The sequence below is a fragment of the Pantherophis guttatus genome, chromosome 2 (genome assembly GCF_059756535.1).
Source record: "Pantherophis guttatus breed Tessera chromosome 2, ASM5975653v1, whole genome shotgun sequence".
In the NCBI taxonomy this organism is placed as follows: Eukaryota; Metazoa; Chordata; class Lepidosauria; order Squamata; family Colubridae; genus Pantherophis; species Pantherophis guttatus.
In genome coordinates, this window is record NC_142064.1 from 19,090,400 (window position 1) to 19,111,481 (window position 21,082).

Below are 21,082 nucleotides of genomic sequence, written 5' to 3' on the forward strand. Positions count from 1 at the left end.
CATGGAACTTTGAACGATTGACACTAGAGGGAGATAGAGGACAATAAACTTATCTAATTAAGAAAAAAATGGAGCAAAATGTTTTGGTGGAAGTTGTTGCATTTTGATCTTCAAAATTGCTTGAAATGAGAGATAGAGCCTGTATCAATGAAGTTACAGAAAAAGAAGTCTAATATGTTGCATATTTTTATCAGTTTCATTTATAACATTTCCTCCCCTTAATAAAACAGAATTTATGCATGAATTTAATTTTTTCAAGTGCACACTTGCGAATGGGGGTCTTACATGGATTAAAACAACAGTATAATCTATTTAAAATAATACAGAGATCCTGAGGGAGGAGTGGTACACACAACAATTAATATGTTAATGTATGGGTAACAAAATTCTGTCCCAAAGAGTATTCTACATAAAGGGATCTAAAAAAATACATTACCAGAATGCTGGAAATATAATTATTTATGGTTTATGTTTTTTAATTTAAGTGGGAAAATAATTGTAGCAACAGCTGCAAATATGAATTTACCTGGGAATGAACCCTATAGAATTCAGACATTAAGATTTTAAAAAGTGTGAAGACTGTATATAATCAGATAATCAGTTCACTAATAGAAGAAAAAAAATGTTTTTATTACAGTACTTGTCAATATAGTAATTTTCACCGTCTATTCCTTCTTCATTTTAATTGAGTTCACTTTCACTGCTTTTAGTTCCTAGTCACAGATGGATGGATACAGACAAAACCACACACAGACACACAGACCACACACACGTGTACAAATATATGTGTGAGCACAGACACACAAAGATGCAACACACCCCTCAGAAAAACGGTTCTTGCATCATATAAGTAAAATGCAATCTTTGAGTGCTTGTTGAAGAATATTTTGTTCATTGTGATACTTGTTTATTTGCATCAAAGTAACAAAAGTACTTTCTGGATTTGATGCTTGAACTGCTACATATTAGTACAAAGCAGTGGTGGGTTCCTCCCGGTTTGGCCCGGTTCTCCCGAGCCAGTAGCAGTGACGATATGATGTCACCGAACCGGTTCTGCCCCCCTGCCCCCCTGCATTATTCTTATCTTTTATTTGGCTCCACCCCCAATCTATTGCTGCCTCCTGAGTCCCAGCTGATGGCTAGAGGGAAAAAAACTGTTTAAACTCTTGCCGCGGGGCTTGAAAGGGCCGCCCTACAGCTGATCAGTGTTAAAAGAAAACAAATGAGTAGACCAGTGCCTGCAAAAATACATGAGTAGATCAGTGCCTGCAAAAATACATGAGTAGACCAGTGCCTGCAAAAATAAATGGGTAGACCGGTACAGCTCTGCAAGCAGTTAAAAGCCTGGTAGACCAGTACCTCTGCTAAATCCTAAAGAATTGTCACATGACCATCAAGCCACGCCCACAAAATAAGCCACGCCCACAGAACAGGTAGTAAAAAATTTTAGAACCCACCCCTGGTGCAAAGTATTTGCAAATGGTGCTACACACTGTATGTGAGCAAAGGGGTACAGAAATGGATAATAATAATCTACAAAATTGGAAATCACATTATCACCATCATGACTTCCCTCAATGGCCGTTTTTAATGTTATCTGGAAAAAAAGAAAACAAAACACCATTTTTCATTAAGAGGGAAGGTGTGATGAGTAAGCAGCAGCACCAGTTGTTGCTGTGGTCCCGCTAGCCATCCACTTCTATGGACGTTTGTACCTAGGTCTTGTGAAATGTCTTCACTACATTACAGAACATTTTTGCTCAGCTGACTGCTTAATATCAGTGAAAGTCGCTTGGACTTTTTCTTTGATAGCATCCACGTCCATATTCTGGATGTTCTGAAGCTGTCCTAAAAGAGTATCTTTGTCTTCTTCTTCTTCTTGATCCTCTGCTACCATCTTCTGGAGGTCGTCTGGCAAGTCCACGTCATCTCCACCCAACTGAATCTGAGTCTCATCCAATTCACTCTGAGAAAGGAAGCAAAAGAAAAATAAGAATTCATATATATGGATGGGAAGCTTGTTAGCTCCCTTGCTAACTACATTTTTTTTTAAAAAAGGTGTTAAAATTCTAAGAGAAGAAAAAATAAATTCTGTAGGCCAAACTAAGATATATGAGACTGGGGAAACAGTTCTTGAAGGAGCAATTATTTGCAAACTTACTTAGGAATTCTACTATATTTTAACAGTTCTTGTGTCTTAATTAGCATGTGTAGAAGTTAATACCCAATGTGAATTTGTATGGGCACTCTAGACTAGACTAGACTAGGAATAGAGTGGAGTGGAGTGGAGTGGAGTGGAGTGGAGTGGAGTGGAGTGGAGTGGAGTGGAGTGGAAGGGAAGGGAAGAGAAGAGAAGAGAAGAGAAGAGAAGAGAAGAGAAGAGAAGAGAAGAGAAGAGAAGAGAAGAGAAGAGAAGAGAAGAGAAGAGAAGAGAAGAGAAGAGAGGAGAAGAGAAGAGAAACAAATGTGATTAGACACACAAGGAATTTGTATCAGTGCAAATTCAGTGTACATGCAAAACAACAAGCAATAATAATTATAAGAATAAAGGATAACAATCATAATAATGATACCAATAGGGAAAGTAGTGGAACAGATGAGAAGGATAAAAATAATATAGCCATACTACATGTGTAATGTATTAGACATGTCATGAATGTAGAACAAACAACATATTAAAACAATAAAAATAATATTAGCAAAGAATGAAAAACCAACAGTGGTCATCAGAAACCAAGCCCAACAAAACAATTCACAGAGACTTTTCAGTGGGCGATCTAACCTCCTGGACCCCCAAAATCTGGGTGTTCAACACTTTGCAAAAGTCCAGCAGAATAGGGGCCAATCTGATCTGGAAGGGGTACGCTGTTCCAGCTGGAGTTTTACAAGAAAAGTGCATAAAATGCTATGCAAAATGTTATAAAAAATAGAATAAACTTCAGGTTTGGGGGAAAAAAGCAGTAGGGCCAGATCAAATTTAAAATGAGAGATTTCAGGACTGCAAAGTCAATGGAGAATAATTTCTTTCTCTCGAGGAGAATAATCCAGATTATATAGTTTGTTTCATGCACTACATCAGAACTGCCTAGCCGAAAAGCCTGCTGTGTTTCTTCTTATGATTAGAGGAACACGGATTATTTTAAAACAAAGATTAGTTCTGCCCAGCCATGCATAAAATCTAGGTGAGAACCGGGACATATATAACTTAATTGCTCATGAAAAGTCTTTGCAAAGAAGGAGAACTCCAGTGTGACATGGCAGCCAATCAAATTTCAGCCTTAAATTAGACTCATTTTGAATCTCTTTTTCTGACATTCCTCTTCCAATCCAGTCTCCTGTAACAGTCCAATATTGTTTCCACTACATCATATCACCAGAGAAGACAATTCCTGGCTATGGACAGATCAGATTCTATAATAATACAGTGAAAGTGTTTTCTCTTAAATTTACCAAGGTAACGTTCCATTTTATTTAATCCACTTGCTACACCATGTAAAGGGCATTATTTGTTCATAAAAAGATAATAACTCTCTTTCTGTTGATCTCAACATCCTGAGATGGTGGATTTTCTAGATGAATTTTTACTGGCAGCCAAAGAGAATTGGTCTGACACAACCTCTGCGCGCCTTTGCAGTTACTTCAGAGCAGGGGTGAAATCCAGCATGTTCTGACAGGTTTTGAAGAACTGGTAGTGGAAATTTTGAGCAGTTCGGAGAACCGATAGTGGAAATTTTGAGCAATTCGGAGAACCAATAGTGGAAATTTTGAGTAGTTCGGAGAACCATCAAATATCACTTCTGGCTGGCCCCAGAGTGAGGTGGGAATGGAGATTTTGCAATATCCTTCCCACAGGAGTGGGGAGGGAATGGGGATTTTGCAGTATCCTTTCCCTGCCATGCTCACCAAGCCACGCCCACCAAGCCACGCCCACAGAACCGATAGTAAAAAAAATTGGATTTCATTACTGCTTCAGAGGAGAAATTGCAGGTAATCCTCGACTTACAACAATTAATTTAGTGACCATTCAAAGTTACAACAGCACTGAAAAAAGTTACTTATGACCATTTTTCACATGTGCAACTGGTGTGCCGTCCCCATGGTCAGGTATTCAAAACTGGCAACTGACTCCTATTTATGGCTGTTGCAATGTTCAAGGGTCATATGATCCCCTTTTGTGACCTTCTGACAAGCAAAGTGTCAACTTGCAAAGCTTTCAAGTTGCCATGAGCAGGAGGGAGGGAGAACTGAAGTGAATTCCATACATTCTTTCTGACCGCAATCAGAAGGAGGGTGTTAGGTTTCACAACCAGCCAAAGTGGTTAATCGGAGAATGTGATTTATGACATGGCCAGGGGGGAGGGGAGAGACAGCGTCATAGGGGAACGTAAATCTACTTGGGATCAGTCCTGACTGCATCCGAGTATTGCCGGAATGTTGCTCCTAATAAATGACTATATTTCCTTTGAAGTTTGGATCATGGCTCATGAATTAATTAGGGCATCTTTTGGAAACTTGACACAAAGTCAATGGGGAAGGCAGATTCACTTAACAACCACATCACTAACTTAACAACTGCAGTGATTCCACTGTAGCCACTGTAGCAGGAAAGGTCGTAAAAAACCTCAGTTAACAAATTTCTCACTTAGCAACAGAAATTTTGGGCTCCATTATGGTTGTAAAATTGAGGATTACCTGTAGTAATGTCACCAATGTGATTAGTTTATTCATCTGCACTTCCATAACTGTCTGGTTTGGTTCTGCAACCCAACAAGACAGACAAAGACTTCAGAGGATAATTAGAACTGCAGAAAAAACAATTACTACCAACCTGCCTTCCATTGAGGACCTGTATACTGCACGAGTCAAAAAGAGGGCTGTGAAAATACTTACATCTCACATCCTGGACATAAATTGTTTCAACTCCTACCCTCAAAACTATGCTATAGAGCATGGCACACCAGAACAACTAGACACAAGGACAGTTTTTTCCCGAAGGCCATCACTCTGCTAAACAAATAATTCTCTCAACGCTAGTTACTAAGTCTGCACTACTATTAATCTTCTCATTGTTCCTATCACCCATCTCCTCCACTTATGACTGTATGACTGTAACCTTGTTGCTATCCTTACGATTTATTGATTGACTGTTTCCTAATATGATTTGATTGCTTATTTGTTCCCTACGACTATCATTAAGTGTTGTACCTTATGATTCTTGACGAATGTATCTTTTCTTTTATGTACACCGAGAGCGTATGGACCAAGACAAATCCCTTGTGTGTCCAATCACACTTGGCCAAGAAAGAATTCTATTCTATTCTATTCTATATGGGGAGGGGAAAATGTCAAGATTCCAGCTTGGTCCAACTGGATCAGTCAAGAGGATGCCAAGCTTAAAAACCTACATCTTCTCATTAGCTCCTTAGATGATCCGTCTTTGGAGAAAAGTCATCTACAGAAATAATGACTGCATGCAAGGGTGGGTTCAGCGCGAACCAGTAGTTGTGTCCTATTTAGCTGCGTTTTTTAAGCCACACGCTCATATTTTTGGTGCTGAGGCGAACTGGTTGTTAAATTATTTGAAGCCCACCTTTGATTGCATGTCATTATTTGGAGAGAAGGATAAGTTTGGAGAAGACTCCAAAGCAATCTCATTAACTTCATCAACTGACTGAGACAGTCAGAAGAAAGAAAAGCCAATGCAGTCCTAGGCTGCATCAACTGAGGAATAGTATCAAGATCATGTGAAGTATTAATACTGCTATACACTGTCTTGGTGAGACGACATCTGGAATACTGCATCCAGTTTTGGTCACCACAATATAAAAAAGATGTTGGCACTCTAGAACAGGGCTCCTCAAACTTGGCAGTTTTAAAGCTTGTGGACTTCAACTCCCAGAATTCTCCAGCCAGCTAATTCTGAGAGTTGAAGTCCACAAGTCTTAAAGCTGCCAAGTTTGAAGACCTCTGCTCTAGAAGAATGCTGAGAAGAGCAACAAAGATGTTTAAAGGGCCGGAGGCTAAAACATATGATGAACAGTAAGGGGTGTGCATAAGAGCACCAGCGTGCCTACCGTCCCTGTCCTAATGTTTCCTCTATTCGTATCTATTTTATGTATTCAGTTCATGCTTATACTTATATATATTATCTAGTACGTTCTTGACAAATAAAATAAAATAAAATAAAATAAAATAAATTAAAATAAAATAAAATAAAACTGGGTATATCTAGACCAGGAGTCCTCAAACTTGGCAGCTTTAAGACGTGTGGACTTCAACTCCCAGAATTCTCCAGCCAGCATAGCTGGAGAATTCTGGGAGTTGAAGTCCACACGTCTTAAAGCTGCCAAGTTTGAAGACCTCTGGTCTAGACGAACAAAGAGAACGACTGGGGTGCCAATGTTTGAGGAGCTGTCACAGAAAAGAGGGGGTCAAGCTATTCTCTAAATCATTTGAAGGCAGAACAAGCAGCAATGGATGGAAACTAATCATGGAAAGAACTAACCTAAAACTTTCCTGACAGAACAATTAATCAGTGGAACAACTTGCCTCCAGAACTTTTGAATGTTGTAAATTTTTAAGAAGAGATGGGACAACCATTTGTCTGAAATAGTACAGAGTTTCCTGCCTGAGCAGGAGGTTGGGCTACAAAACCTCCAAGGTCCCCTCCAACTCTTATTCTGGTTCCTACCCTAATGGCTAGAATTTATGGGCCTTGTTAGCATTTGCTGGGCACCAAATTTGGAAAAGCAATGTCAAAAGTTATAGCTGCCCTTTTATTTAAAATATATGTAAAGACCAGATGTTCCAAGCTAAACTGTGTTATAAATTGCGGTTACCTACAGCTGCCTTCCCTAACCTGCTGTCTTACAGTTGTGTTGGACTATACCAAGGGTCAGCAACCTGCGGCTCTGGAGCCACGTGTGGCTCTTTCACCCCTCTGCTGTGGCTCCCTGTCACTCAAAATATGCATCACAACCGCCAATGTGCGACACCCGCCAGCACGCGATTTATTCAACCTCCGGTAGGCCAACCATGGATAAATCCAAGAAAAGAAAAGTTTCAGAAGAAAAGAGAACGTTTAATTCAACTACATAGGCTAGTTTTGTGGCCGCTCAAGAAATAATCAGGCACAGGAAGGGTTTTGTGGCTCCCGGTGTTTTCTTTTCTGTGGGAAACGGGTCCAAATGCCTCTTTGAGTGTTTAAGGTTACAGACCCCTGGACTATACTTCCCACCAAGTCTACCTGGTTGGAGGGAAGAATTATTTAGAGATCCTTTAAGAAATTGTAAGGAATTTTGGCTATAATGTGATGCTTGAACAATGGGGAAATATGTGGACAAAGGGTTTAAAATTTACATTAAATTATAATCTAAAAGAAAATTTCTACAGAATGATGTATCGTTGATATTTAACACCAGATAAGTTATCCAAGATGTATAAAGGTATGTCAGATGAATGTTGGAAGTGTAAAAGCTTTTTATCATATATGGTGGACATGTTATAAAGCAAAAAAAATTTGGAGTATGATTCATATTGTAATACAGAAAATTTTGACAATGGAAATAAAAATGAAATCAGAACTTGTCCTTTTGGGCCTAATGGAAAAAGAACTGGAGAAAATATTTGGAACTTTGTTACTATATATGTTGGCAGCAGAAGACTATTGTATGCATAAAAATGGAAGGACACTTCGATTCCTACTATGGACAAATGGTTGCCAAAGTTGATGGAATTGGCTGAAATGGCAAAATCGACCACTTTGATTAAAGAAAAGAACATGATGATCTGTCCCCGTCCACACACACACACAAACACAGCCAGCCGAGGGTTAAGAAAGTACTTGGCACGCACACAGGTCATTATCTCAAACTTGGCAGCAATATAATCACCGTCTGCCAAGAGCTTTTACTGCAACAGATAACATAAATTACATACGCATTGCAAATAGTCCAGCAAAACAATATCCCTTTCGGCAGCTTCAGACGTTGTTCAAGTGACTAGCCAAAGTTCGTTTTTGTTCGTCACGGAGTTTTACCAGCCACCACCCTCTCTTATATAGTCTCTGGGGTGTGGTCCAGTGATTCAGTTCTAATCCCTAGCACGCCTCCTTAACTGCTGCAACCGTTTATCACGCCTTCGTTGGCGTGCATCCAGGAATGACGGCTCTCCTTCGCTCTCATCCGAGACACCTGGCTCCTGGCTAATCTCCTCTCCCTCGGCTGGCACCTGAGACAGTGCCAGAGGGGAGGGGCCTGGAGAGGGAGGCCTGGCTGACTCCTCTTCCTCATGTTCGGAGCTTTCTTCCTCCGATGAGATAGGCTCAGAGGGTGGGGCCACAACACATAAGTATTTTTTGTTTCCACATGGAGACCGCTTCTGAACTTCGTGCTCGATGTGGAAAAGAATGAAACCCTGACTTTGGGTTTCGCAGATTAGACTGATAGATCTTTACAGAAATGGCTTGTTTAGACGATTATGGAAATGCAAAAAGTTGTGATTTGATGTTAATGCCTTATTCTCTCTGTAACAGAGAGAGTGGGAAGTCAATGCTTCTTTTTCTTCCCCCCACACCCATCTTTTCTCCCTTCTCTTCCCACTTTCCCCTCCCACCCTCACGGCTCTTTTACTTTTGTATTTTATAATACTCTATAACTCAGGGGTGAAATGTAAAATGTGTTACTGCCGATTCTATGGGCGTGGCTTGGTGGTGGTGGGTAATGTGACTGGATGGGCATGGGCAACTTTTTTAAAAAAAAAAACTTTTTTTTTTAATGCTTTGAAAAGCCTCTGGCGATCAGGCAACTCAGCTGGGATCGTCAGAGACTTTTCAAAGCATTTTGTTAACCACCTCTTTGGCCAAGAGGTTGCAGAAAAAAATGCTTTGAAAAGCCTCTGACGATCCCAGCTGAGCCGCGTGATCATCAGAGATGTTTTTTTTTAACTTTTAAAAGCATTTTTTCGTCGGAAGAGGTTGTAGAAAAAATGCTTTTAAAAGTAAAAAAAAAAAAGCCTCTGATGATTGTGCAGCTCAGCTGAGCATGGTGGGGGTGGGGGGCGCAGGGATTTTTGCTACAGGTTCTCCAAACCACCCGCCGCCATCACTACCGGATCAGGTGATCCGGTCCGAACCGGGAGCATTTCACCCCTGCTATAACTCAATAAAAATGCTTACAGTGGGGGAAAAAAGAAGAAGCTGTAAAGTTCCCCTGAAAGTAGCTGTTATCTGCCTTCATGTCTTCAAATTGCGGTTTGGAAATACATGCTAGAAAGAAATAGCTTCAAATAATCTTCATTTTATGACCATTTGTTTGAATGGTGGTTTAAAGTTACACTGGCACTGAAAAAGTTATGGCTGTTGCACCATGATTATTGTCATGTGGATGCAATTCAGGTGCTTGGCAACCAGCTTAGATTTATGTCCATTGCAGCATCTTGTGGTCACAGGATCCGATTTGTACCCTTCCCACTTGGCTTCCGGCCAGTAAAAAAAACAATGAGGAAAACTGGATTCATTTAACAACCGTGGTGACTTGTTTAATGACTGCATTTACAATGGTTGCAGCATCTTGTGGTCACATAAGCATGATTTGCAGCCTTCCCAGCCAGCTTTCAACAAGCTGGATTTACTCAAAACGGCAGTGACTCGCTTAACAATCACATCTCTTAGCAAGAGAACTACTGGTCCCAGTTGTGCTCATAAATTGAGGACTATCTGTAGTTAAGGAATTGGCCAAGCTATTCAGCTCAGGGGTGAAATGCTCCCGGTTCGGACCGGATCGCCCAATCCGGTAGCGATGGCGGTGGGTGGTTCGGAGAACCAGTAGCAAAAATCCCTGCGCCGCCCCACACCCCCACCATGCCCAGCTGAGCTGCACGATCATCAGAGGTTTTTTTTTTTTTACTTTTAAAAGCATTTTTTCTACAACCTCTTCCAACAAAAAATGCTTTTAAAAGAAAAAAAAAAAGCCTCTGATGATCGCGCGGCTCAGCTGGGATGTTCAGAGGCTTTTCAAAGCATATTTTTCTGCAACCTCTTGGCCAAAGAGGTGGGAAAAAAATGCTTTGAAGAGAGGCTTTTCAAAGCATTTTTTAAAAAGCCTCTCTGATGATCCCAGCTGAGTTGCCTGATCGGCAGAGGCTTTTCAAAGCATTAGAAAAAATCCTTTAAAAGTTTTTTTAAAAAAAGTTGGCCACACCCACCCAGTCACATTACTCCCCCCACTAAGCCACACCCACAAAACCGGTAGTAACAAATTTTACATTTCACCCCCGATCCAGCTCTTGAAGGGCATTGTACAGTGATCATGGCCTCTCCCTCCCTCCCTTCCATCCTCCCTCCCTCCCCCATTCTCATTCCTACTTTCTCTGATCTACTTTATAGAGGTCCAGTTATACCTTCTACTACTAATTCTTTTAGTATAGAATTTAGGAATACAATCTCTAGCAATTAAAGCCCTGTGACTAGTTGGGGACAATCATGACTTTGGGACATAATAATCTCATATTTGGCCAGATGCAAAAGCTGCTTCATCTTTAAAGCTGCTGCATCATTATGGAGTAGGCAGGTGCCCTACTCTGCAAAAAGATGCAGTTGCTTTAAAGAGCTGCTACTTTCCTGCTTCCTGCACATCAAAGCATTTTTAAAAAATCGTTTTTGGAGCAAGCACAGCTCGGTTAGATAGCAGATATTTCCCACCATTCCCAATCAAGGAGGTGGGGGTGGGGAAGCAATTTGATCAACATGGTAAGCTTCACTTAGGAACAAGCTACACGATTCATGGATGAAAACATCTTTCCAATGACAAATCTTTCCTGACAATCCCATTAATAGGATTTAATGGGCTCATTGAGGACATGTTTTGTCATGTAAGACTGCCCTTAATACCCTTAAGCTTTACATCTTGCACTTTTCAATGGCTTCATATTATGGCTTCCTAAGTACCTCTTGAAACATCTGCGCAAAATGTTTAACAGGCATTGTTGTAACCACAGCATGCTGTCTCCATTTTTATGAGTTAGCAAAATAGACTTCTTATTGTATTTTTCCAGGAAATTCAAGATAGAATTATGGAAACAAATCAGGGGTGAAATCCAGCAGGTTCTGACAGGATCTGGAGAACCGGTAGTGGAAAATTTGAGTAGTTCAGAGAACCGGCAAATACCGCCTCTGGCTGGCCCCAGAGTGGGGTGGGAATGGAGATTTTGCAATATCCTTCCCCTGGAGTGGGGAGGGAATGGGGATTTTGCAGTATCCTTCCCCTGCCACGTCCACCAAGCCACACCCACCATGCCACACCACGCCCACCAAGCCACACCCACAGAACCGGTAGTAAAAAAATTTGGATTTCACCACTGAAACAAATCCATTTTATCCCCAGAGTAACTCTGAGAGGCTAGGTGAAGCTGAGGAGTCTAACCTCACGTATCCCCAGTCCAAGATCTATTCATTACAGATAGCCCTCAATTTACAACAGATTATTTAGTGACCGTTTGGAGTTATCACATTGAAAAAGTGACTTACAACTGTTTTTCACACATTGCAGGAATCCCATGGTCAAGGGATCAAAATTCATTCATTTATGACGGTTACAGTGTCCCAGGGTCATGTGATCCCCTTTTGTGACCTTCTGATTAGCAGAGTCAATGGAGAAGCCAGATTCACTTAACAACCGTGTGACTAACTTAACCACTGCAGTGATTCACTTAACAACGGTGACAAGAAAAGTCGTAAAATGGGGAAAAACTCACTTTTTTTTTTAATTTATATGCCGCCCTTCTCTGGAGACTCAGGGCAGCTTACAATGCGCTAAGCAATAGCCTTCATCCTTTTTGTATGTTTATACAAAGTCAGCTTATTGCCCCCACAATCTGGGTCCTCAATTTACCTACCTTAGAAAGGATGGAAGGCTGAGTCAACCTTGAGCCTTGGCGAGATTCGAACCTGCAGTAATTGCAGGCATCTGGTCTTAATAACCAGCTTAATAACAGGGTGCCTTAGACCACTGTACTACCAAGACTTAACAAATGTCCCGCTTAACAACAGAAATTTTGGGCTCAATTGTGATCATAAGTTGAGGACTATCCTTATTCATTATGCCCCTTTGTATACGCCAGACTGTTTGTGTCTTCCATTTAAATGATTCTCTCCTGATTCCTGCACTATTTATATTAAAGCATTTCAGATTAGTTCCTCTTGGGGAAAAAAAAACCCTTAATTTTCAAAGGCACAGTAAATGGTTTTAGCATGGTGGATGATTCCAATAATATCTGGAGCGCTGAAAAAATCATCTGCCAAATTCCCAAAGAGGGAGAATCTTAATAGTTCTACCAACAACATATCTGAAGGGCAGAAGATTAGGAAAGGATGGCCCAGGTCATTTTCTCGCCCCCCACCCCAAACCTTAGCAACTTTAAGATGTGTGGACTTCAATTCCCAGAATCCCCATCCAGCTTGGCTGGCTGAGGATTTCTGGGAATTGGAAGCCCACACATCTTAAAGTTGCCAAATTTAAGAAACACTAGGTCAAGTAAAGATATATTGATCAATAGCTACTCTAACGTTAAGTATCTACATATCAGTGGTGAAATCCAAATTTTTTTACTACTGGTTCTGTGGGCATGGCTTGGTGTGGTGTGGCTTGGTGGGCGTGGCAGCAGAAGGATACTGAAAAATTTCCATTCCCACCTCACTCCAGGGGAAGGATACTGCAAAATCCCCATTCTCTCCCCACTCTGGGGCCAGCCAGAGATGGTCTTTGCCAGTTCTCCGAACTGCTCAAAATTTCCGCTACCGGTTCTCCGGACCTGCTGGATTTCACCCCTGCTACATATGTATATCTGTCTCTATACCAAAAAGTTGTGAGAACTTGAATGGCGGGCCTACAAGGACCTACATATTAATGGCATGAATGTCATTAAAAAATCAATAAAAAAAAGAACCCTAAATTACAATAGGGAGTAGTATTTAGACAGGAGTAAGATGAGTAGAGATGGGGAGGGAAGAGGCTACCTTGTTTCTCGGACTGTAGATGGGCTTCCTTATAGCTGCCCTTTTACACATGGTCTACAATCTTTTTGGTGTCTTTTCTCACAATGCAGTTCAATGTTTGTCTAATCAGGAGTAACTTCAGTGGCAATTGCTCTCGGATAAGAGTGTAACATTTCTCCATTTGCAAATTTTATTTCTGTTACCTTCGAAATGGAAAAGCAATGTAAAAAGCGAACATTGCAAGAAACACTTTCAAAAAAACCGAACCAATTATTGTTCAAGTCAAACTGATTAAGCAGATAAAAGAAGGTCAACAGAGGAGGCAACCAGTACCCTGTTTCCCCTAAAATAAGACATCCCCTGATAACAAACCCAATTCAGGGGTGGGTTCTAAAATTTGTTACTACTGGTTCTGTGGGCGTGGCTTGGTGGGGGGTAATGTGACTGGGTGGCCATGGCCAACCATTTTTTTTTTTAACTTTTAAAAGCATTTTTTCTACAACCTTAAGAGGTTGCAGAAAAAAATGTTTTTAAAAGCCTCTGATGATCAGGCAACTCAGCTAGGATCGCCAGAGGCTTTTAAAGGCATTTTTTTTTCTATAACCTCTTCGGCCGAAGAGATTGCAGAAAAAAATGCTTTCAGAAGCCTCTGACGATCCCAGCTGAGCCGCGAAATCATCAGAAGCTTTTTTTTTTTAACTTTTAAAAGCATTTTTTCGGCCGAAGAGGTTGTAGAAAAAATGCTTTTAAAAGGAAAAAAAAAAAGCCTCTGATGAGGTGGGCAGGGTAAGCGAGTGGCAACCGGGCTGGGGACTGGTTAGGGGGCGTGGCCAGCTAATGTTATTACTGGTTCTCCGAACTACTACTTTTTACTACCGGTTCTTGCGAACCAGCGCGAACCAGGAGCAAGCCACCACAGGCCCAATTGGGCTTTTGAGAGCATGGCAATAAGGCCAAGTGCTTATCCCAGGGTTCAAAAAAATATAAGACAGGGTCTTATTTTCGGGGAAACACGGTATGTATTTTAAACAGTTGCAGCATCCCAAGATCATGTGATAGTCCATCTGTGATCCCAACTAGCTTCTGACGAGCAAAGTCAATAGGGAAAGCTATATTTGCTTCATGACTGCATGATTCACTTCATTGCAGTGATTCCCTTAACAGCCATGGCAAAAAAAGACATAACATTGGGCATGATTCATTTAACAACTGCCTTGCTTAGTAACCAATATTCTGATTTTAATTTTGGTCCTAAATTAAGAACTACCTGTGTAAGTCAGGTTCTGACCATAAAGCATGCTTAAGAAGCTTAACCCTGGATGCACAATAAAATAAAACAATTTTTAGAAATCAGGTAGGCTTGCAAAATTTCAGGCAAGAATGCTGAAACTTCCTAAAGTCTCACTGGGATTTTGATGGCCTTGTATGAGATGCTAGCAATTTTGTGGGAAGGCTAGACGATGATCCAAGGGTGCCCAATAACAGAAGCGCCAGAAGAGGTTATAACACCCTGGGAATACTAAACCCAGGGGAGAGAATTAAGAGAAATAACCCTTTTTTTCCCTTCACAAAATTTGGGCTCTCGACAATTAGCATGTATTGACAATGGTTGCAGCTGTGTCCAATCACACTTGCCCAATAAAGAATTCCATTTCATTCCATTCCATTCCTTTCCATTCTTATTCCCTTACATTGGGGTGGAGTCGGGGCAACTAAATGGAACAGAGTGTTTACTGGCCGGATGCCTTTTCTGTCACCAATGCAGAGCTCACAGTAGATACGGTATTTATTCATTGTTCCCAGAGAGAGAAATATCTGCTACTACCTAGGATCGAACTCATAGTCTCCTGATTGTGAGGTGAGAGCTCCTTCTCTAGGCCACTGCACCACTCCTTCCCAGCCACCTTCTAACAATCAAAGTCAATGGGGGAAGCCAGATTCGTTTAATGACCATGTGATTCACTTAACGACTGCAGCAAAAAAAATGTTGCAGAATCAGATGCTAATCACTTAACCACCACCTCCCATAGCAATAAAAGTTCCAATCTGAATTGTGGTTGTAAGTGGAAGATGTGATTCTCTTAACAACAACAGTGATTCATTTAATAAGTGTTGGCAAGTAAGAATGTCAAATTGGGCAACTTGTTTAACAACCACCTTGTTTAGTAACAGAAATTCTGGTCCTAAATTGTGGTCATAAATCAAGGTCTACCTGTACATCGTTCTGACTGGCCTTGTGGCTTTATTTCCATTTCTCTCTCTATGCCGTGGATTTTTGCAATACAAATAAAATGCCATTTAAAATCTTTCCTGAAAAGATATCTAACCCGAGTCTTGGCTGGCACATTCAGCATGTTACATATCATGTAAAATTTGGGGGTCATTGAGAAAGGACAGAAAAGATAAATTGCAAAGCAGATACATCACTGTATCTGTACTTCAGCTCCTAGAATTGCCCATGCTGGCTAGGGAATTCTGGGAGTTGAAGTCCACACATCTTAAAGTTGCCAAGTTTGAGAACCATTGAGTCAGGGGTGAAATCCAGCAGGTTCTGACCGGTTCTGGAGAACTGGTAGCGGAAATTTTGAGTAGTTCGGAGAACCGGCAAATACCACCTCTGGCTGGCCCCAGAGTGGGGTGGGAATGGAGATTTTGCAGTATCCTTTTCCTGCCACGCCCACCAACCCACACCATGCCCACCAAGCCACGCCCACAGAACCAGAAGTAAAAAAATTTGGATTTCATCACTGCACTGAGTTATGAGAATATTATATGTTCTCAAGATCGTAATAAACAGTATTTTTTGACAGAGGTCTTGCCTTTGGAAGTCTGTATTTCTCTCGCAAGTGAACCCGCAAAACAGCTCGTCCAGCCTTCTTTTGTGCATAAGCTGCATCTCTTTCAATCCTGAAGGCACAAATGGGAGGTTTTGTAAGAATCAACTGAGCAGGTCCAGCTAAACATCAGGCTGAGGGACACTCTTAAGGAGCATCTGGAAGTAACCGCTGGATTCATTCATCTTATTAGAACAGAGGTGTCAAACTCGATTTGAGGGCTGCATCAGGGTTGTGTTTGACCTTAGGGTGCCGGGGTGGGTGTGGCCAGGGTGGGCATGGCCTGCATGATGTCACTTGTGTCAGGGGACGCCTGTGGTGGCCCAAGAGCTCTGCGAGCAAAAACCTGAGCTCCGTTTTCAGCTGTAATGGCCTCCTGCAGTGAAAACGGAGCTCGGGGGGACCAAGCGCGGCCCTTGTGAGCTCTATTGTCTGCTGGGATGGCCTCCTAGAACCCTCTGCCAGCAAAAATGGAGCTCGGGGGGACCACGCGCAACCCTCATGAACTCCGTTTTCGGCTGGGACAGCCTCCTGAAACCCTCTGCCAGCAAAAATGGAGCTTGGGCCAGTCCTTTGCTATTTCCAGGGTGGCCGCATGGGCAGATCTAAGCATCCTGCAGGCCGAATCCGGCTCCCGGGCCTTGAGTTTGACACTGCTGTATTAGAAGACTCATCAATAGAAGAACCCTCAAAATCTGGAGCTTTGTTTATTTATATTGATTTATATGGCTGCCTGCCTTGTCAATGCGATTTTGAGTGGTTAACAATTAAAATATAATATAAATTGTATTTATCTAAATACTATTCCCAATCAACTGACACAAAGTTCACGTAGTCTCGACTTACAACAGTTCATTTAGTGTCCATTTAAAGTTATGAAATTAAAAATAGAGAAGAAGACTTGTTGTTCCCTCATATGATGGAAAGCAAGTTTTCTTTCCATTGGAATGTCCATTTGACATTGGGTTTAGAATGCTGAGCAGGAGATGTATGGAACTAGCTCCAATATTTATGGCTTTCTCATGTCTTTGAATGAGTTTATGAACTGAAATGAACTATATAATGACAAATCTATGGTTCTGAAAATCAGGCTCATGTTCTCTGGTTTAGTTGCATTTTAACTGAGCCATTAGTTTTATGGCTAAGTAATAGTTACAGCAGGTGCCAGTTTGGTCTAGTGGTTAAGGCATCAGACTAGAAACTGGGCAACTGTGATTTCTAGTCTTGCCTTAGACATAAAGCCAGCTGGGTGACCTTGGGCCAGTCACTTTCTCTCAGCTCTGGGAAGGAAGCAATGGCAAACCACTTCGGAAAAACATTGCCAATATATAAATTCACAGCATTTCAATAGGTATAATTTGAGGGCTCCTTAAACCATCTACCCTTTTTTAATGGGATATTTTGATGATCTTGCTATGGGTTGAACACTGACAATGTAGTTGTTACAGGAAACAGGGCTACTAGGGGGTTTACTCCAGGCTGTGAACTTGAGTTGCAACCTTTTATGGGTCATTTAATGTCTGAATAATTCGCTATGTTGAATTTTGTGACAAAATTGATCTTTTAGAAAAAGTGGGAGGGACGGCTGACTTTATAGCTCCGATTAAGCTCTCTGGAGTGACTTTTATTTTATTTAAAAAAGACATAAGCAAAACGTGCTAATCTGAAAAGACACTACTTGACTCCTTCACCTTCTGACCATTAAAATCAAATACCCATAGTAGAAACAAAGTAACTTCATGAAAGGTATTTTAATGAATCCAGATCTTGAAAGATACAGATTTATTTTGCTCCCCAGACACATTTTTCATTTTCCCATGCAAGAAAGAAAAAACATTCCCTTAAAATTTCCTGTGGATCAAGGCCCATCTTGTGAAGAGGACAACTACTAAATATAACTATGGAGAGTCAAATTCCATAGAACATTAACCTCTCACCTCTAATCATCTTACAGTGTAGCTTTAGCTAAGCATTATGTAATTGATCATTAGTGAAATGATGTCCTAGAGGCTTGAAATTCAATTATTTTTGTAGCTAGAATAGTAGTAGCGATATGCTTTCATTTTATTTCCTATTGTTTTGCTGGTCAAGTGCTAATACTAATATTACGACTAACAGTAGAATACTAATATTGCACATATCCTAAAAAACACTAATTGGTATTTAAAATATTGATTTTGTAGGCAGTTTCTTATGTCATTATATAAACATCAGAGTAAAAATATTTTTTAAGGAAGAGCACGGTACTTTTAGACTTTAAGAGGCATGTCACAGTTGCCATTTAGATTAGATTAGATTAGATTAGATTAACAGAGTTGGAAGGGACCTTGTAGGTCATCTAGTCCAACCCCCCGCCCAAGCATGAGACCCTACACCATTTCTGACAAATGGCAGTCCAATCTCTTTTTGAAAGCCTCCAGTGATGAAGCTCCCACAACTTCCGAAGGCAACTTCTGTTCCATCGGTTGATTGTTCTCACTGACAGAAAATTTCTCCTTATTTCTAGGTTGAATCTCTCCTTGATCAGTTTCCAACCATTATTCCTTGTCTGACCTTCAAGTGCCTTGGAAAATAGCTTGAGCCCTTCCTCTCTGTGGCAGCCCTTCAAATACTGGAACACTACTATCATATCTTCCCTGGTCCTTCTCTCCACTAGCCTAGCCATGCCCAGTTCCTGTAACCGTTCTTCCTATGTTTTAGTCTCCAGTCCCCTAATCATCCTGGTTGCTTTTCTCTGCACTTTTGTTCTAAAATAGAGTAAATCTAACTTTATTGGATTTAACTAGCTTACACAAAACAAATTTTAAAAATTCCAACCAATACAGGAAAAGAAAAATTCTGAAAAGTATTTGATTCAGATGAGCACTAAAGAAACCTATGAAATTCCATTCCTAAACAAGCTTGTAACTGTGTTTACATTTAGGAAATATCGTGGGCGCATTATGTATTCCTCTTTCCCCAACCTAGAAATCTGGAAGAAGAGGAACATTCAAAGGAAAGGGTCCTATTTCTGTGGAGATACTACTATGGAAAATTAGAAATGCTTCTGGAGAATAAGTAGTGGTACAACCTTAATCCACAGGGATTAAAGCATCTACCTCCCTGGATTTCTGGTCTTGTGAATTCAAATAATCTAAATCAGTTTACACACTGAAAACATAGGAAGGGGTACTTACTTCTCCTCTATCACCTGCTTTTGATATTCCTCATATTCTTCCCGGGTCATTCCTGCTGCTGCAGCTGGGTCAGCAGGGGCTGCTTCTTCTGACTTTTCTTCGCCCCCTCCAGAAAGCCCCAGATTTTTCACCTGATTACTCAACATACTTTTCATTAAGAAAGCCATGTTCTCCCCTTTTTCTTTTCACCTTGCCAAGTGGGGTAAAAAAAAAACAAAAAAAACACGCCACGCCACCAGGAAACCCACAGCCCGAAGGGAAAAAAGAATGAACCAATCAACAAATGAAATTTCAACAGCCCTGAACAGCTCTTCTAGGGCACAGTATTAGGGAAAACTCTATGCCAGAAACAGTTCGTCAACTCTAATCTGGATTAAGGCGGTGTACTCCTTAGCAGGCCAAGGCAGATGGTTCAGATTACCAGGAGGGAGGGGGGCAGAAACATCATTAGATTTTGTATTTACTTTTTGTATTAATTCCTTAAGCTAATTTTTATTCTTTCAAGAGATGTGGAGGGGTGGGTGGGCCGGAGATGGGGGAGAAAGAGAGACAAGAAATCTAGAGATCTAATTTGTTTTTCCTTTGTTCGCATACATTCAGGCATAAAATAAGCCACTAATGGCCCTATTGTTTGAATTCTAATAGCTGGACGAGGTTGATTATGTGAATTTTGTGGAACAGGTCAACAATAAATCAGGTTAGAAAGATCAAAGAGATTTGAATGGTTGTGTAGGTCCTTCTTTTAAATGACAACCAATCCTTTTATTCATGGATATTTTATCCACTGGCATTAAGTCTCTCCAATATATTTTCCCCCATATTTTGATATTTTGATTGATTTTGATAAATTTATGCTAGAACAACATTCTGTATCTTTCTACAGTTGTGATCTCTAAAGATTTAGCACATTTTAGTGATTTGTTAATGACAGCTACGAATCTCTCTGGAGGTTTGACTGCAATCACTTCCGGGTTATTATTATTCTCCAGGTCAAATCAAGAACATCCTTTATCCCAGAGGTCTTCAAACTTGGCAGCTTTAAGACTTGTGGTCTTCAACTCCAGCACAGCTGGCTGGAGAATTCTGGGAGTTGAAGTCCACAACTCTTAAAGCTGCCAAGTTTGAAGACCTCTGCTTTATCTTGTCAAACTCAAATGGCTGTGGTCTTGAGATCTATTGATCCACAAGCTAGCCAATCCTACTTTAACCTACACTGTTAAATGGGTGGGTATGGTTTATTTAGTCTGGGATCTTGTGCAAATCTTGAAGATTAGATGATCAAAACAACGGTTCATCTTTGGTAATCATGGCATAGCAACAGAGCTAACTCAGATGGGTTCAAGGTAAGGTATCACAGGAGGTGTGAGATAAGACTATTGTATAACCCAATTCTCATACACAGGGATTTTTAATTTGTAATTGGAAATAGAGGAATGAAAGAGACTTCAATCAAACCAAAAGTTAATTGAAAGCAGATCATGTACAGAACAAATATAGCATCAAGAGAACTGTGTCAGAAAAGATGGTGGCCACAACTTTTCTTAATTCAAACAGCACCATGGCCCAGATAATAATGTACTATTAAATTGAATGTAAGTTAACGATCTGAATTATTTTTAACGTTGAGTTGGATGAGAAGGAACTCCTATGGGTCACCATTACAACAGGCCACACAGAAGAAGTCACTCTTGGCTGATCCTTTTAATGGACTTCGGTACCGAATTAAAACAATCCACTCCTCAGCATAACGATTTGCTTATCAGCAGATCTTTTTTTTTGGAAACAAGACTGAAGCAATCTCAGAGCAGCTCTGAGTCTGCCTTATTGGACTGGATGTTTATGTGCTTAAAACAAGAATCACCTCACAGGTTCTACCAATGCATGGTACGTATTCCCACATAGAGCAAAAGTACCCAACTTTTCTGGGCCAAAAAAATTGAGAACATAACATATGCACACCTGGCACCTCTACCTAATGCTGGAGAGCAGCCAATTACAAAATATCCACTTATTGGATGGCACACTGATAAAATTGTCCCTTGACAATTTTCTAACCCCGGAGAATTTCACTTTTAGGGATA

At 40.7% G+C, this 21,082-nt stretch overlaps 1 protein-coding gene across 1 annotated transcript; it reads right to left on the reverse strand.

Moving 5' to 3' along the window:
* Window positions 1-609: 609 nt before the first annotated feature.
* CPLX4 (complexin 4) lies at window positions 610-19,329 on the reverse strand. The gene is made up of 3 exons (XM_034442440.3): window positions 19,002-19,329; window positions 15,811-15,898; window positions 610-1,966 (listed from the first exon to the last, which is right to left on the reverse strand). The coding sequence occupies exons 1-3, from the start codon at window positions 19,166-19,168 to the stop codon at window positions 1,739-1,741; spliced, it is 483 nt and encodes a 160-aa protein (XP_034298331.1). The 5' UTR covers window positions 19,169-19,329; the 3' UTR covers window positions 610-1,738.
* Window positions 19,330-21,082: the final 1,753 nt, after the last annotated feature.